This window comes from Serinus canaria, chromosome 4 (assembly GCF_022539315.1).
Source record: "Serinus canaria isolate serCan28SL12 chromosome 4, serCan2020, whole genome shotgun sequence".
Taxonomy (NCBI): Eukaryota; Metazoa; Chordata; class Aves; order Passeriformes; family Fringillidae; genus Serinus; species Serinus canaria.
In genome coordinates, this window is record NC_066317.1 from 70,701,325 (window position 1) to 70,719,953 (window position 18,629).

Genomic DNA, 18,629 nt, shown 5'->3' on the forward strand with positions numbered 1-18,629 from the left:
CCAGTGGGAGGTGTCCCTGGTCATGGCAGGAAACCATGAGAGGGTCCCTGAGGTCCTTCCCAAACCATTTTAGAACTCCAGGATTTTGGAGGAACAGTGGCAATGTCTCCTTTGGGATAAATCAGGTTGGTGGTACCTGCTGTGGCCTCGCTCCCCTGATTATCCTGAAAGATTTTTCCTGGAAATAGGCAGGAAATTGGAAATTTCCAGGAAAATTGCACCAGGGAAGGCTTAAACTGGGTATTAGGAAGGAATTCTTCCTGGGAAAGGTGGGCAGGCATTGGAAGGCCTGCCCAGGGCAGGGGTGGTGTCCCCATCCCTGGGGGGATTCCACAGCCCTGTGGATGTGGCCCTTGGGGACAGGGTCGGTGGTGGCCCTGGCAGTGCTGGGGGAACAGTTGGGCTCGCTGATCTCAGAGGGCTTTTCCAGCCCTAAAAACACTCAGATTCCCTGGGAAAGGAGCAGAAGGGATGCTGTGTGCCCCAGCCTCCTTCCCACGGGCAGGCTGGACGTGCTCCAGCTCCACCTTGAGCAGGTGTGAGACCTGGCAGTGCTGCTCAGCCTCCCCAAGCCCAGCCTGGGAGCAGAACTCGGGATCAGCACAGAGCTGAGCTCCTGCCAAAAGCACTGCCAGGCTCTGGGCATGCACAGAGCCCAGGAGAGGCAGGGAAATCACATTGCTCCTGCAACTGGGGCTTGTGCAGCTTCTGACTGCAATGCTGTGTCTGCTCCTGATGGAAGGGCTCCAAAAACGATGTTGACTAATTAGAAAAAGTTTAAGGAAGAGCCATATGAATCATTAAAGCTTCAGCAAACACGTCTTTTAGCAAGAGGCTCCAAGACTGAGATAAATTCAGGTTCTTAGAGAGAAGGGACAGTTTTCTCTCAGCCTGGAGACAGCAAGAAGGACAACAGAGAATTCCCAACGTGTTTGTCAGTCAGCACACAAGTGTACAGCAAGATTCCCTGGCTGGAAGTCATGGATAAACCCATGCAGACTGAAAAACCATGAATTCACGTGCAGACAGTGCTGCAAACTCCTGATCCAGCTGACAGGAACAGAACCTTGTGAGAGAGCCCTGGGTTTTCTCCCTTAGGAACAGAGACCTTCTCTGGAAATGCACAGATTTACAACCAGGGAAAGCTCCAATCACCAAAATTAAAGACTTAAAATAAACCCACCCGAGCAATTTGTGCAGCTAAATTGGTCTGGGTGATTGCATTGGTCATTCCCTGTTTCCTTGGCTGGTTTTCCTTTGTTCAGCCCCAGGCTGGGCCTTCCCAGGAGATGAAAAAGCAAAAAGCCCTCAGAGAAGCTCTGGGGAAGAACTTTCCCCTCCAAGGGGTGCTCCAGGCTCTTGGGCTCATGGGCAGAGCTTGGAGTCAATATTTTAACTCCAAGGAAATCTCAGTGTGAGGGAGAGGGGCCTTCCCCTGTCTGGGGAAGCTGTGCTGCTCAGGAGAGGAATATTCACAGAATTTCACACAGAACTCACAGTATGACCAGGTTGGCAGAGACCTTCAAACCATCGAGTCCAACCCAGCCCCAACCCCCCAGCTCACCCCTGGCACCCAGGGCCACATCCAGGCTTTGTTAAACCCCCCCAGGGATGGGGACTCCACCACCTCCCCGGGCAGAACATTCCAGAACTTTATCCCCTCTCTGTAAAACCTTTTCCCTGCTATCCATCCTGAATTTCCCTTGGCACAGCTCCAGGCTGTGTGCTCTGGTTCTGTCAGTCCCTGCAGACAGAGCCCAGCCCCAGCTGAGCACAGGCACCTTTCAGGAGCTGCAGAGGGATGAGGGCACCTCTGAGTCTCCTTTTCTCCAGGCTGAGCACCCCCAGCTCCCCCAGGGCTCCCTCACAGGGTTTGTGTTCCCAGCCCCTCTCCAGCCCCCTCTGGGTGGGCTCAAACATCCCAAAGTCCTTCCCAAGCTGAGGGGCCAGAGCTGGGCACAGCACTGGAGCTGTGCCCTCCCCAGTGCCCAGCACAGAAACCAGCCCCCCCAGGAAAGGAGGGGCCCACAGGAGTGGGGCATCCCCCAGGAAGGCAAAGAGGCCGTGGTTTGTCACCCCTGAGAGCCCCAGACCCCACTGACCTCGGACATCTGCGGGAAGAGGCTGATGGCCAGGGGCAGGGCCAGCCCAAAGGCAGCCAGGCACACGAGGCTCTGCACCGGGAGCAGCATCCGGGGCCGGCACCTCAGGAGCCACGTCCTGCAAGGGAAAGGATGGGTTAGAGCACTGAGGGACAGGGGACAGCCAGAGTCACATCCTGCAAGGGAAAGGATGGGTTAGAGCACTCAGGGACAGGGGACAGCCAGAGCCACGTCCTGCAGGGGAAAGGATGGGTTAGAGCACTGAGGGACAGGGGACAGCCAGAGTCACATCCTGCAAGGGAAAGGATGGGTTAGAGCACTGAGGGACAGGGGACAGCCAGAGCCACAGCCTGCAAGGGAAAGGATGGGTTAGAGCACTCAGGGACAGGGGACAGCCAGAGCCACGTCCTGCAAGGGAAAGGATGGGTTAGAGCACTCAGGGACAGGGGACAGCCAGAGCCATGTCCTGCAAGGGAAAGGATGGGTTAGAGCACTGAGGGACAGGGGACAGCCAGAGCCACGTCCTGCAGGGGAAAGGATGGGTTAGAGCACTCAGGGACAGGGGACAGCCAGAGCCACAGCCTGCAAGGGAAAGGATGGGTTAGAGCACTCAGGGACAGGGGACAGCCAGAGTCACGTCCTGCAAGGGAAAGGATGGGTTAGAGCAATGAGGGACAGGGGACAGCCAGAGCCACGTCCTGCAGGGGAAAGGATGGGTTAGAGCACTGAGGGACAGGGGACAGCCAGAGTCACATCCTGCAAGGGAAAGGATGGGTTAGAGCACTGAGGGACAGGGGACAGCCAGAGCCACGTCCTGCAAGGGAAAGGATGGGTTAGAGCAATGAGGGACAGGGGACAGCCAGAGCCACGTCCTGCAAGGGAAAGGATGGGTTAGAGCACTGAGGGACAGGGGACAGCCAGAGCCACGTCCTGCAAGGGAAAGGATGGGTTAGAGCACTGAGGGACAGGGGACAGCCATGTCCTGCAGGGGAAAGGATGGGTTAGAGCACTGAGGGACAGGGGACAGCCAGAGCCACGTCCTGCAAGGGAAAGGATGGGTTAGAGCACTGAGGGACAGGGGACAGCCAGAGCCATGTCCTGCAAGGGAAAGGATGGGTTAGAGCACTCAGGGACAGGGGACAGCCATGTCCTGCAGGGGAAAGGATGGGTTAGAGCACTGAGGGACAGGGGACAGCCAGAGCCTGAGGCAGAGATGTGGGACGGCTGGCAGCTCTTCCAAAGGGGTTTATTGTATAGATGTTACAGCAGCCTTGGGTCCTGGGTGACAGAGCCACACCCAAAGCTGCCAGCTCCAGCTCTAGGCAAGCCTGAAGACCCTTGAGTTTTGGTTACACTGCATTTTATATTTTCCTTTGCTGATAATCTTCATACATAACAACCAATCAGCATCATACACAACACCTTTACTGTTACCTACAGCCTGTCATGACCATCATCATTACCATGTTATGGTCATTCCTGTCCAACCACCTGAGTTAGTGTGTTATAATTACCATATCATGGTCATTACTGTCCAACCACATGAGTTGGTGTGGTACAATCACCGCACAAGTTATCATCATAATCACCATACATGAGTTAGTATGTTACAATCACCATGTTATGGTCATTACTGTCCAATCACATGAGTTAGTGTGGTACAGTTTAAGCCTAAAGTTGTTTTTCAGTTTTCTTGCAGTGGAAAATTCTTAGATCTTTTTCCTACTTGCCACATCAGCATGTGCAAATAACACCTGCACAGGGGGGCAAGGATGTCAGGACATTTCTTGTTCCTGGGGGATGTTTATGAGCTCAGGATTTGTTAACAGCAAACTGCTGAAGGTACCTGCAAGGTCAGGCTTTGGTAATGACCCAGAAGTGACCCTTCTGGTGGGACTAACTCTGGAAAACTGGGACAACCTTTGCCTGGTAGGAGCTGGTATATTAAATATATTCCAGGATAAATAGTAACTAAATATTATAAATAACAATAAATATTATTTATAAACAACATATAAATATTATAAATAATTATAAACATTAAAATATTATATTAGTTATTATAAATAAGAATATTTAATAAATATTATAAATCATAATAAAATAAATATTATAGATAATAACTGTCTCAGGAAGTTTACCAGTGTTAAAGGAGAAAATATTATTTGTGAAGGATTTATTCCAGAGCCATTTACAAAAAGGATCTCTATCACTCAACGGAAAAAAATGGGAACATGAGCCAACAGCAGAACAGGGAGTTGTGTAGGGATGTGCAGAGGGGCTGGATTTATTGGATTTATTTATTGCTGGGTTATTGAGGACACAGGGAGCAGCTGGAGCTGGGCCAGGGCAGGTTTACGTTGGATTTTAGGGAAAGGTGGATTTTACACACCCCCTGAGGGAGGGTAAATAATCCAGGGGTAAAAATCCAGGCTCCCCAGGGAATGGGCACGGCCCTGAGGCTGCCAGAGCTCCAGGAGCCCTTGGAGAGCACTCCAGGGATGCCCAGGGTGGGATTCTGGGGGTCTGGGCAGGGCCAGGGTTGGATGGGTGATCCCTGTGGATCCCCCTCAGGAGATTCCATGATTCCATGATCCCCTTCCCCCTGGGGAGGTCCCAGGAGCTCTCCTTGGCCAGGGAAGGTACAGGAGCTGGCACCAAGCCCTGCCCATCCATCCCTGAGGTGCCATCCCTGGCACTAAACCACTCCCAACCCAAAGTGCCATTCCCAGGTGCCACCAGCCCCTCCCAGCCCGGGGCTGCAGCCAGGTGGGACCCAGGTGACCTCAGCCCCTTGCTGCACCTCCAGGGCTGGCTCTGAGCACACCTGGGGGATGGGGTGAGAAGGAATTCATGCCCTGCTCCTGCCTCAGCCTCCCCACCCTGCTGAGAGCTGCTGTCATCTGCAGGAGCCAGGGCAGGCGTGGGGACAGCCAGCAGCAGGGTGTGACTCCCCCAGGAGCTCAGCTCCTCACTAATAAGCTCTCGAGACAGAGTTGATCCTATCAATTTGTGCTGTGAAAATCAAACTTCTGTTCTCCAATCTTGAGCTGCTCTGTGCTGCACAGAGCATGGCTGCAGCTCAGAGCCTCTCCGAGGAGCCTGCAAGGCTTGGACCAAGCAGGAGAGCAGGGCACCAAGGAGAGCAGGGCACCTGTCCAAGCAGGAGAGCAAAGGGCACCTGTCCCAGCAGGTCACCTGTTCAAGGAGGGAAGGTGACCCACCCAAGGAGGAAAAGTCACCTGTCCCAGCAGGAAAGGTGACCTGTCCCAGCAGGACAGCAGGTGACCTGCTCCACACCATGTCACACCTGCCCTGTTCCAGGAGTGCCCTGGATAAGCTCTGATCACCCCTGGGTGCTCAGGGGCAGCTCCTGGAGCTCTGATCACCCCTGGGTGCTCAGGGGCAGCTCCTGGAGCTGTGATCACCCCTGGCATGGGCAGGGGCAGCTCCTGGAGTTGTGACCATCCCTGGGTGCTCAGGGGCAGCTCCTGGAGCTGTGATCACCCCTGGCATGGGCAGGGGCAGCTCCTGGAGCTCTGATCACCCCTGGGTGCTCAGGGGCAGCTCCTGGAGCTGGTTTCTGTCCTGCTGAAGCTGCTGTGATCCGTGAGAGCCCTCACTGGGACCCTGCCAGCAGCAGATCCTCACAGCCTCCTGGGGCTCAGTTTAGAGCCAAGGCCTCGCTGCTGACACCACCCCTGCCATCTTAATTTGGAACTGCACCCTCGGTAATTACTGCCCTGTCGGGGACCTTATAATCACCCAAGGCAAACCTCAACCAATTTAAAAGGATCCCGGGTCCAGCCCCCAGGTGTGACTTCCAGGGGTGCTTCCAGCCCAGGCCAGTTCAAATTACAAGGGCCGACCTCCTAATTAGGAAGAGTTATGGCTCGATTTAAAAAGGAGAGCAGACTAATTAACACATGTAGTGTAATGTCTTAATTGGGATTCAGATTGGAGAATTTGTGTGGTTCAGAATAAATGACTCATAATTAGCCAAGAGGTCCAGTTTCCTCCTGTCCCTGGCTCCCTGCTCCCGACACCGAGCTGGGGAGGCAGGGGAGTTAAATATTGCATTTTGTGAGCTGTCAGCTGCACTGCAAATCCCTCTTTGCACCCATTAACCCCCAGTGGAGGGGAGTGATGAGGAGCTTCCAAAGGGTTTCACTGCGGAGGATCAGCACAGATTGAAAATAAATTAATAAAATCAAATACCCGTGTGGAAATGAAATTAATATCCATGTGGTGAGGAGGGGTTTCGTTCACACCGCTGCCCTGCCTGCTCTGCCAAAGGCTTGGGTCAGGGAATGGGGAGCTCTGGGCCTTCAGAGCCCCCTGACAGCCCAGCTCTGGCATCTTCTGGAGCCCAAACAGTCCCAGGTGAGTGAGGCTGGCAGGGAGGTCACCCAGCCCCACCTCCCTGCTCCAGCAGGGTCCCCTGGAGCACAGGATTCAGGATTGTGTCCAGATGCATTTTGAGTCTCTCAGAAGGTACTCAAAATAGAGATGTTAAAAACTGAATTGCTGAACATCTCCAGAGACGTTCAAAAAGCAGAGGAAGGAGCCTGATTTATTCACAGGAGCCAACCCCACCCCACCCCACCACAACTGCAGAAATGTTGGTGCTGTTTCACAGGAGAACGGGAGTGTGAGGGGCCTCACCCCACGCACAGGGACAGGGGCAGCTCTGGAATCAAACCCTGGCTCAGATTATTCTACAAGGGTTGGAAAGTTTGGTCTCACCCTGGAAAGCTGCAGGAGGACAAGAGAATCATGGAATCACGGAATGGTTGGGGTTGGAAAGGACCTTAAAGCCCATCAGGGACACCTCCCTCTGTCCCAGGTGGATCCAGCCTGGCCTGGGGCACTCCAGGGATCCAGGGGCAGCCCCAGCTGCTCTGGGAATTCCAGCCCAGCCCCTGCCCACCCTCCCAGCCAGCAATTCCTTGCCCAGATCTGGTCCAGACCTCCCTCCCTCAGCTGCAGACCATCCGCCCTGTCCTTGCACTCCCTGCTCTTGGGGAAAGTCCCTCTCCAGGGACTTTAACGGTGTCATAAGCCCCCTTGGACATGTTCCCTTTGTTGTCCCCAATTCCATAACCCAACACTTTTGCTCTGTCTCACGGGCATAAAAAACTTCTCCAGGATTCTCCCCTGACCTTGGGATGCCCAAGAACAGCGAATCCCACAGCGCCTCCTCCTCCTCTGCCCCTTTTCCTTCCAGCTTTGCCCCTTTACCCCTCCAAGCCCCGCAGTGCCCCTTCCTCCTGGGGCGGTTTCAGGGGAGGTTTTGTGCTGGGAGAGGTTTCAGGGGTGGTTCTGTGCTGGGAGGACCCTGGGAGAGGCAGGGAGAGGCAGGGAGAGGCTGGCAGGCTCTGGGGAGGCCGCCGGTACCGACCCACCCAGGCCGCGCCCGGGCCGCGGCCCTCGCCAACACACCTTCCCTCAGCTTTCATCGCGGCCTTCATTAGCGCTTTACATTCCGCATCATTTGGCAGCCGCCTCTGGCGTTTTTCAGAGGTGCCGCAATGGATTCCATATGGAAGTCTCGTTGGAGCTATCGGGGCCGCTGAAGGCGGCCCGCAGTGCCGGGAGGAGGTGTGGGGTGCTAAACCCAGCGCGGCGGGAGCGAGCCCGGCTCCCCCCGCTGGCAGAGCGGCTGGGCTGGCTCGGCTGGGGCCGGGCACGGGCTCCGAGCAGCGCCAGGCACCGGGACAGCCGCGATCCCGGGGGGTCTGCGGGTTCTGGGGGGTCCTGAGGGATCCTGGGGGTCCTGAGTGATCCTGGAGGATCCTGAGGGGTCCTGGGGGATCCTGAGGGATCCTGGGGGTCCTGAGTGATCCTGGAGGATCCTGAGGGGTCCTGGCGGATCCTGGGGCATCTTGAGTGATCCTGGAGGATCCTGAGGGGTCCTGGCAGATCCTGGGGCATCTTGAGTGATCCTGGAGGATCCTGAGGGGTCCTGGCGGATCCTGGGGGATCCTGGGGCATCTTGAGTGATCCTGGAGGATCCTGAGGGGTCCTGGAGGTCCGTGGGGGTCCTGAGTGATCCTGGGGGGTCCTAGGGGATCCTGAGCGGTCCTGGGGCATCTTGAGTGATCCTGGGGGATCCGGAAGGGTCCTGAGTGATCTTGTGGGGTTCTGGGGGGTCCTTGGGGACCCTGGAGGGTCCTGGGAGGTCCTTAGGGATCCTGGGCAGTTCTGGGGCATCGTGAGTGATCCTGGGGGGTCCTGGAGGGTCCTGGGGGGTCCTTAGGGATCCTGGGCAGCCCTGGGTCATCCTGAGTGATCCTGGGGGAGTCCTGGGAGGTCCTGAGGAATCCTGGGGGATCCTAGGGAATCCTGGGGGGTCCTGGAGGGTCCTGAGTGATCCAGGGGGGTCCTTGGGGGTCCTGGGGGGTCCTAAGTGATCCTGGTGGATCCTGGGGGGTCCTAGGGGATCCTGGGGGTTCTGGGGAATCCTGCAGGGTCCTGGGGGATCCCACACTCCTCCCACCACCCCTCTGATGCACCCAGGAGGTTTGGGATGCCCAGCTCCCTGCCAGCTCTCCCTGCTGTGTTCCCCAGCTGTTCTCACCGTTTTGGGTCATTTTGGGAGATGTCAGCTCACCGTGGAGCAGCAGCTGTGCCACCCCCAGCCAGGCCAGCGCTGTGCTCACAGAGGACACAGCAGATGCCCAGGGAGGGAGCTGGGGGTTCTGGGCTTGATTGACACCATTAAAGGAGCAGTTTCTGTGTTTACCCTGGGAACAGCCCCAGCAGCCGAAGGTGTCACTGCTGGCAGCTGCTGAGCCCAAACAAACTTCCCTCGGGCTGGGCTGGACAGGCCCTGGGAGAGGCACCTGAGGGAGCATCCTGCACCCTCTGGCAGGGAATGTCTCCAGGAGAGGCCCAGGGACACCCAGCTCTGCAGGGACACTCAGGCCCAGGCAGAGGGAAATGCCCTGCCAGCCCCCAGGAAAATCCTGGTTTTTCCTGGTGCTGCTGATTCAGCTCAGCCAGAGCAGCTCTGCAGCGCTGAGCCAGCCCGGGAGCATCCTGATTTGATGGGATTTACAGGAAAACAGCCCTGGAACTGCTGCAGGAGGAGGATCTGGAGGTGAGGAAGAGCAGAAATGCTCCTGTTCCACAGACACAGCTGTTCTGCTCCCATCTCTCCCTCAGCTCCTGCCCTCTGCCAGCAGCTCCGGCTTTGCCTCTTGCACAGACACTGCCCAGCCAGCTCCAAGGCCTTCTCCAGTGCATCCTGACATTCCCGAGCTCTTGGAACCTTCTCAGTGCTTCAGACCCTCTGGAAGGTTTTCTCTGAGGGGCACAGAGGAGGTTTGAGATAGGGCAAGGATGTGAGATGAGCTCAGGTTCCTCACCCTGCACTCAGAGATCCCCCAAGTGTCCCCAGCAGGCGCTGGTGGTGGACTGAGCTCCTCCAACTCTTGGCCAGACCACAGGAGCCAAAACCTTGGGCTCTCAAGCCCAGAGCCCAGGCTGAGGCTGCACTTGGGGCTGGCCTGCCCCAGGCCAAGCAGCTGCAGCTCTGCAGGGAGCTGCTGGAGAAGCCTTGGGTGGTGGCTGGGAGCAGACAGCTCCATCTCCCAGACTCCATCCGAACAGCCAAACAAAGGACTCAGAGGGGCTGAATAAAGGGAATAACGGGAGATGGGGGTGCAGAGCCCGACTTGGCGCGGTGGCTGCTGCTGTCCCCACACCTGTGTGACACAGAGGCACCCCAGAATCCCCAGTGGCAGTCACCCTCACCTCAGACACCTCCCCAGTGACATTTCCCCAAAGCTCCCAGAGCTGCTGGTGCAGATATTATTTATAAAAGCTCAATGAGAATACATCTGCAGCAATAACTGACACCGTGTTCCCTGCGTGGCATATGCAGGCTGAAAATAAACATTGATTCTATATGTTCACTGCTCCAGCAGAGTCCAAGCAGCAGGAAATGCATGAAACATGGGCAAGAGCGGTGGGAGGGAACATGGAATTACTTGGAGAGCAGAGAGGCGGCCCCGGGAGTTAAAATACACAGCAGGCAAAGAGAAGAGAGGAGCCAAGAGAGCTGAAAAAAATGGCACAAGAGACGAGAGAGGCAGCTGGGGGAGTTAAAACATGCAGATGGAGAGATGGCTGGGAGAGAGGGAAGACCTGGATGCGAGCGGAGAGACGGCGACCGGGAACTGGCCACTTAAAATAAACTTTGGGAGCAGCGAGGGGGGCAGAATTCCTGGGCTCTGGAACCTGCTGGGGGCAGGGGCTGGGCCCTGGAGGGGTGGGGGTCCCACCCAGGTGAGAACCATCACCCACCTGCACCTGGGATCTCACCAGGCACGGGAATCGTCTCCTCCTTCCCACATCCCAAATTCAAACTGCTCGGAGGAGTCACTCCCTTCCTTCCCCACAATCCCAAATGCAAATGAGGAATTGCTCCCTTCTTCCCCATAATCCCAAATGCAAATCCATTGGAAGGATTGTTCCTTCCTTCCCCATAATCCCAAATTCAAAATACTCAGAGGAATTCCTCCCTTCCTTCCTCACTTTCCCAAATGTAAATCCATTGGAAGAATCATCCCCTACTTCCCACAATCCCAAATGTAAATCCATTGGAAGAATTGCTCCCTTCCTTCCCCACAATCCCAAATTCAGAATCCATTGGAAGAATTGCTCCCTTCCTTCCCCACAATCCCAAATTCAGAATCCATTGGAGGAATTATTCCCTTCCTTCCCCACAATCCCAAATTCAAAATACCAGAGGAATTCCTCTCTTCCTTCCCCACAATCCCAAGTGTAAATCCATTGGAGGAATTGTTCCTTCCTTTCCCACATCCCAAATTCAAAGGACTTGCAGGAATCGTTCCCTCCTTCCCACAATCCCAAATGTAAATCCATTGGAAGAGTTGTTCCTTCCTTCCTTCCTCACTTTCCCAAATGTAAATCTATTGGAAGAATCATCCCCTACTTCCCACAATCCCAAATGTAAATCCATTGGAGGAATTATTCCCTTCCTTCCCCACAATCCCAAATTCAAAATACCAGAGGAATTCCTCTCTTCCTTCCCTACAATCCCAAATGTAAATCCATTGGAGGAATTGTTCCTTCCTTCCCCACATCCCAAATTCAGAATACTTGTAGGAATCTCTCCTTTCCTTCCCCACAATCCCAAATGTAAATCCATTGGAGGAACCATCCCCTCCTTCCCATATCCCAAATGCAAATCCACTGGAGGATCCATCTGTGGCTCCTGATCCCAGCTCTGCAGTGACACCTTCATCCTTCCCATTTACAGCCCCTCTAGGGATTTCTATAAATAAATGGATAATGCCTGCCTGGGTCTCACCCCTGTTAAAAACACCCTCCTCAAACTCAAATCCCACTAAATATATCAAGTTACACCTTCCCCAAACGCTCCAAAGGGCTTTTTTCCCCAAAATGAGCTTTCAGCTCCGAGTGAGCCCTTTAGGAACATTTTAAGCCCCGTGAGTTTCCCTCAGCTCCCTGAGGCACAGACAGGGACACTGCCCGTGTCCCAGGGCTGCTCCAGCAGCGTGGCCAAGCCCCAGCTCCCTCCCCATCCCTGCTGCTCCTCTCTCCCAGCCTTCCAGGAACCCGAGGAGATCTGATGGAAAATGCAGCAGGCACAAAGCTCCGGGCACAATTCAGGCAGGCAAAAGCAGAGCCCGGATATTTTTATACCCACGGAGTTTTGTGGCAGAGAGAAGGAAAATTTTCTCTCGCAAACGTGAATTAAAGCTTTCAATAAGTTAAAATGATGATTTTTTTTGGTTTTTTTTTGAGGGCAATCTCCTGTAAGTTCCCAGATAAAATCAGTTTTAGAAAGGCCTGCACTGAGCACAGGTGCATTCAGCAAAACCTGTATCCATCCAAGGATTTATGATGCCCCTGAGGACAAAGAAGTGATTTACTGGTTTGATTTTGCTGCAAAGATGAGCAAATTTCACCACCAGTTGTATTTCCTCCCCAGGTGCCAATCCAATTTTACTGCCAGGTTTATTTCAGCCTGGGGATGGCTCAGGATGGGCCCTCAGTGTGTCCTGCTGGAGACAATAATTTACTAATTTAGAGAGGAGCAATTTTCTACAAATTTCTCCAAATTTTTGCACATAAAGGGTTATATCTCTGCATACTCAGCAATCAAATTATTTGAAGCAATAAAATAATTAGTCCTGAGTGTTGAATTTTTTGGATGGTAAATGGGAAGCAGTTAAACCAGAGGGAACACACAAAACCACCTCAGTGCAAAGCCTCAGTTCTACACATGACTTGGAGTAAGCCCTGAGTAAATTACTCCAGAGTAAGTTACTGCAGAGTAAGGCACAGCCACTCCCAGGCACATTCCCAGCAGATCCTGCAGGTCAGTCCTGGCTTTGTGGGTGACAGAGGGACTTGGAGCAGGGAAGAGGCTGCAGAGATTTTGTCCAGAAGGAGAAAGAAATAAAATTCAAATGTTTTACACAAAACTGGGGAGGGTGGAATCTGCTGCTCCTTGGAATTAGATGGTGTTTGAGGTCTCTTCCTACCCAAGCAATTCCATGATTCCATGATAATCTCTCTGAACACCAGCCAAGCCCTTTTAATCTCTAATGTTTCCTAAAAATGGGGGGCAGTGAGTTTTCCACTGCAGTCAGGGGTTTGTCTCACTCTGGCCTTCCCCCACGGGTCATTCAAAGCTCTGGGCTCTCGAGGTGGGTTCAACAATCCCATCACTGTAAAACCTCAGCAGGCTGGACACTGGTCCTGAACGATGGAAATGACTGAAATGATGGAAGTGATTGTCCTAAATGTGGGAATTTCATGTGCAAAAACAGCTGTCAGGTGGATGAGGTGTGAGGGGACCCTGTGGCTCTGCACAAGGAGGGGACAGGAGGGGACAGCTGGGGGGTCGGGCTCTGCTCCAGGGAACAGGGACAGGAGCAGAGGGAACGGCACCAGGGAGGGGTTGGGATGGATTTGGGGAAATTCCTTCCTGGAAAGGGTTGTTAAGCACTGGAAGGGGCTGGAGTCCCCATCCCTGGGGGATTTCAAAGCCTGTGGGAATTGGATTTATAGCAAACTCTCACATAGTGTGCATCTGTATGCAAACTTTGAGATAAGAAATGCTGACTTAGAAATGCCACAGAATAAGAGAGAAATTGTTGAGAGAGAGATTAAGTTTCAAAAGATAACCTTACAAAAAAGACTAGCCCCTTAAGAGGAACAGAACTATAAAAGATACATTATAGTAAAACCCACCAGGGGCAATAAATAATTATCTTCAAATAATTATCTTTACAACACAGTGGAGCTAAAGCTAATAAGCCAAGAAACACTTATTGTGTGTTGTAATTAAGAAACAGCTTCTGCTTGTAATAACATAACTTATCACATCTGTATTGTCTCACCCTTCACGTGAGACTGGAAATCAAATAAAAGTTCTTAAAGTCCCATATCTAAACCAGAATAAAACATAACCCAACAAAAGCCCCGTGGATGTGACACCTGGGGACATGGGTGGCAGTGCTGGGGTGGTTGGGCTGGATGACCTTGGAGGACCTTTCCAACCCAAACCATTCCATGATTCCATAAAATGCCGGGACTCAGTGACTTTGGAGGACCTTTCCAAACCATTCCATGATCCCATAAAATGGTTGGGCTGGATGACCTTGGATGCCCTTTTCAACCCAAACCATTCCATGATTCCATAAAATGCCTGGACTCAGTGACCTTGGAGGCCCTTTCCAACCCAAACCATTCCATGATTCCATAAAATGCCGGGACTCAGTGATCTTGGAGGACTTTTCCAAACCATCCCATGATCCCATAAAATGCCTGGACTCAGTGATCTTGCAGGACCTTTTCAGCCCAGCCCATTCCATGATCCCATAAAATGCCTGGACTCAGTGACCTTGGAGGCCCTTTCCAACCCAGACCATTCCATGATCCCATAAAATGTCCATGCCTGGCACCCTCTGAGGCCCTTCCCTCCCTCCCCCAGGGCAGACTCACTTCTCCAGCACGGACATGATGATGGGAGGTAGAACCAGTATAGGCATGGGCAGGACCACTCTGGTCAGGGCTGTTTCCAGCAGGGCCTGTGGAGCAAACACAAACAAACAGATCCAGACATCCCAAACCAACCAGGACGGACCTGCCAGGCTCAGCATGGCTCTGCTGATGGCACTGAAGTGTCCCCCAGAGTCTGCAGCAGCTGACAAACCTCAGAGCAGTAGGGATTGGAAAATCGTGCCCAGACAATGATTCCCCAAGCTCACTTTAAAGGTAGGCCCAGCTGTCACGGATGGAGGGTCAAAATGCCAAGCCAGAGTGACTTGGATACTTTTGGTGCAGAAAACACCTGGGTTTGTCATCAATTATCCCATCTGAGTAGAGCCAGAGCTTGGCCAGAGCCCAGAATCCAACTGGTGTCTGTCACCAATGTCACTGATGGGAATGAGATGGGAATGAGAGCAATGTCACCAATGTCACTGATGGGAATGAGATGGGAATGAGAGCAATGTCACCAATGTCACTGATGGGAATGAGATGGGAATGAGAGCAATGTCACCAATGTCATTGATGGGAATGAGATGGGAATCACTGATGGGAAATGTTGTGGGGGAAACATTGTAGGGGAAATGCTGTGGGGGAGATGTTGTAGGGAAATGTTGGAGGGAAGTGTTGGAGGGGAAATGTTGGAGGGGAGATGTGGAGGAAATGTTTCAGGGGAAATATTGTAGGGAAATGTTGTAGGAAAGACATTGGGGAGGACATGTTGTAGGTGAAATGTTGTAGGGAAATGTTGTAGGTGAAATGTTGGAGGGAAATGTTGTAGGTGAAATGTTGGAGGGAAATGTTGTAAGTGAAATGTTGGAGGGGAAAATGTGGGGGAAATTTTGTGGGGGAAATGTTGTAGGGAAATGTGAAGGAAATGTTGGAGGGGGAATACTGTAGGGGAAGTGTGGGGGAAACTTTGTAGGGGAAGTGTTGTAGGGGAGACATTGTGGAGAAAATGTTGTAGGTAAAATGTTGTAGGGAAATGCTGGAGGTGAAATGTTGTAGGGAAATGTTGTAGGGAAATGTTGTAGGGAAATGTTGTAGGGAGATGTTGTAGAGAAATGTAGGGGAGATGATAGAGGGAAATATCTCACTGTGGGCCAAGCAGCACTTTCAGCCCTTCCCGCCTGAGCTGGGGATGCAGCTCCTCGCTGCTGCTCCAGGAATTGTTCTCCATCACTGCTGGTTCATTCCCTGCAGGGATTTGGGACATGCAGGGCTCTCCTCTCCCTGGAAACCCCAACCATGGAGCTACATTGGGCCTCCACAATTCTTCCTTCCTCACCAGAAGGTGAATCCAAAGCAGGGTTTGGATTCATTGAGGCTCAGAGATCTCCCAGGGCCTGGAGGGGCTCCAGGAGAGCTGGAGAGGGACTGGGGACAAGGGACAGAGGGACAGGAGCCAGGGAATGGCTCCCACTGGGAAAGGGGAGATTGGGCTGGGATCTTGGCAAGGAATTGCTGGCTGGGAGGGTGGGCAGGGGCTGGGCTGGAATTCCCAGAGCAGCTGGGGCTGCCCCTGGATCCCTGGCAGTGCCCAAGGCCAGGTTGGAGACACCTGGGGCAGTGGGAGCTGTCCCTGCCATGGATGGGGTGGCACTGGATGGAATTTAGGGTCCCTTCCACCCAAAGCATTCCAGGATTTTATCTCACAGGGACATCTAGGTCACAACAAACCCTCACACAGGGACAGCTGTGTCACACTGAGGATCTGCCACGTTTCACATGACAAAAACCAGGATTAGCCTATCCAGGAAGAGGAGCTGGGATTGGATGGCAGCTGAGCAGAAGTTCCCAGAACTCCCAAATTTTACATTCAAGCTCCTCCTACATCGCTCTCACAGCGCCTTCACTCCTCATCTTCATTTTCTCTTTCAACCATCAGGACGGAGAGGGGAAAGCAGGTCCTGGAGCCAGTGAATGGAAGTGAGGAAGACTGGCTCCAAGAAGTGTCTCAGAGCCCTTCAGCAGATTGTTTTAATCCCCCTGTTAACCAACAATATGGAGAGCTATTCGAGATCTCCCCGTTCCTGCCGAGGACTGCAGAGCTGTACATTAATTGCTGTCTCTGGAGTGCCTTGGACAGAAGGAGGGAGGGAAATGCCAAACATTATATTATTAACTCCTGTGCCTGGGCGTGTGCTCAGCACAGCTCCACATCTCAGTCAGAGCCCACTTGGAAACAGCGGCTCAGGGGGTGCTCAGGAGCCAGAGCTGCACCCAGGGATGGAAAAGGAGCAGCTCCAGGCAGGTGGCACAGGGTGGGTGACAGGGAAAGCAAACCAGCTCTTCACGAGGCTGAAAACATCTGGCTGCCCTCAGCCAGCTCTGGGTGGCAGTTTGTGGTGCAGGATTGGCAGGGAAGGGTTGAAAAGCTGCTCAGCCCCGAGCCTGTGTCCTCCTCAATTGGGAAAAGGTGTGAGGGATCTTTGCTGGGTGTTCCACAAGGAATTCATTCCCGTGGAAGCACCAGGCACAGGATCTGTCCTGTCACTGCGCCCTTCCAGTGCCAGGACAGCCCCAAATTTCCGTGTGCTCTGCAACTCCTCCCTTCCCAGCTGCCAAAGCCGTGCATCCCAGAGGCTGTGGGATGTGCTGGGCCTGGAATCAGCCGTGGCCCAGCCCTCCCAGCTCCTGCACTCACGTGTTTGGCAGCAACTCGGGAAGAGCCGACGATGTTCCCGTTAGTGTCCAGCACATCGATTCCTTCCTCCAGCTCCGTGTGCCTCATCAGGACCACGTTGCAGATGTTGGCACTGGCTGAGGAGGAGAAAGGCAGGAGGATCAGCCCTGCTCAATCCCCTCTGTTTGCCCTGACAGCCCTCCACATCTCCTCCCCTCAATCTGCTGAGGTGAATTCTTCTGATCCCCAAAAAAAGATGGCATTCTCAAGGAGAATAATAACCTTTTTATTTTCCTCTGGGGCAATAAAGGTAAATAGGCCTACAGGAAGGTCTAGTGCAAGCTGTCCTTGCCTGTGCTTGGAACTAGATGGTCTTTAGGTCCTTTCCAGCCCAAACCATTCCATGATTTCACACATTTTAGTGGAAAAATGGCTCTGTGCACCATCTGACCCCTCCTCCTTGCCCAGCCTGTGCCTTTTGAGGCCTCAAGGTGACCCCAAATTCTGTCTAAAATATGACCAAGATCTGGGCTTGAGCACCCCATGCAGCCCCTCCCCTCACTCAGGCACTTCCCAACTTCTCCCAGAGAAAAGCTGCTCATTCCCACAAAACTTTTGGGCTGATCAAGTGGCATTTTCCAGCACCCCCCACACCACATTTCCCTGCAAACTTTCCACCCAGAACTGAGACAAACCCACTGTTGCTGCAAGTACCAGTGCCTTCCAAAAATGTGTTTCTGCACTGCTTGATGGGTTAATATTCGCTAATTAATCTCAATTCATGTCATATAACAAATGTCTAATTTTTTGAGGGTGGTGGGTGGGTGAGCCCTCTCTGAAGGCAGCTCTGTGCAATCAGGGATGATTTGTGGTGACAAATGCTCCTTCCACTCGAGAGGGAGAGGAACACACACACACGCACACTCTGTCTCTCTCTTTAATATTCCAACTACCAGACCACTCTTCCCATCTATCAAAATATCTGTGTTCCCAACCTTTCAGCTCCTGCATCCCAGAGAAAAAACAAAACAAGGCCTTTCATTTAGAGAAAGTTTAGCCCCTGCTTTTTTTTCCTTTTTAACACTCGCTGGCCCCGTCCTTCTCGCTGTCAATCAAAGCCGAGCAGATCAAAGAGCCCAGCAGAGCTGCTCTGGCCAGGGACGCCCTGGCACAGAGTTCCTGACAGACTGGGGATGGGGTGGCCAGCCCTGACGCTCCCAAGATGCTTTTCCAAGGCTCTGGATTCCCTGCCCTGCTCCCAGAGCCAAAAGCTGCTTCCGTGGTTTGTCTGAGACGAGGCGCTCACGTAGCCGCTCCCCTTCTGCTTTCTGAGAGAGCAGAAACGCTGCTAATTATGGCTAAACTTGGATTGCATGGATGGCTCCAATGCACGAGGCTGGGGGGGCAGGAGTGAATAAATATATGTGCAGACAAAGTCATCTGCAGGATTGGGGAAGGAATTGTGGTAATGGAAACTGCGGCTGCGAAAGCGCTCTGAGGAAACCGGGCTCGGGCTCCAAAGCCAGGCAGCACCCACTCCTGGGTGTTGGTAGGATTCTTGCTATCCCAAGGTGCTTTCCACGCTCTAAATCTGTCCCTGGGCATCACCTAAACACAACAATTTGAACCACACACACACACAAAAGCCCAAGGAGAAGAACTTCTCCCTTCTCTCCAATGAGGATCTTTCCATCAGCTTTAATTTCCTTCAGATCAGGCTTGGGATGGGATTTTTGGGGTTTTCTGAGGTTTTTTAGCCATGAACATCTCCAGGTTAATGCACACCCTCATGAGTGACACCCTGGCCTTGGGGCCAGCTGTTCACACCCAGTTCTGGGGAAGAAAGGGGT

At 53.1% G+C, this 18,629-nt stretch overlaps 2 protein-coding genes across 2 annotated transcripts in view; one reads left to right on the forward strand and one right to left on the reverse strand.

Annotated features, from left to right (window-relative positions):
* The window catches only part of LOC103824794 (homeobox protein EMX1), a 169,838-nt gene that overhangs the window by 26,114 nt on the left and 125,095 nt on the right, over positions 1 to 18,629 (forward strand). The window lies entirely within an intron of this gene.
* Positions 1 to 18,629, reverse strand: part of SFXN5 (sideroflexin 5) — a 96,033-nt gene that overhangs the window by 13,896 nt on the left and 63,508 nt on the right. Inside the window, 3 exon segments of the mRNA XM_050974140.1 lie at positions 2,103 to 2,220; positions 14,109 to 14,194; positions 16,801 to 16,916. Of these exon segments, the coding sequence (XP_050830097.1) occupies positions 2,103 to 2,220; positions 14,109 to 14,194; positions 16,801 to 16,916 (320 nt within the window).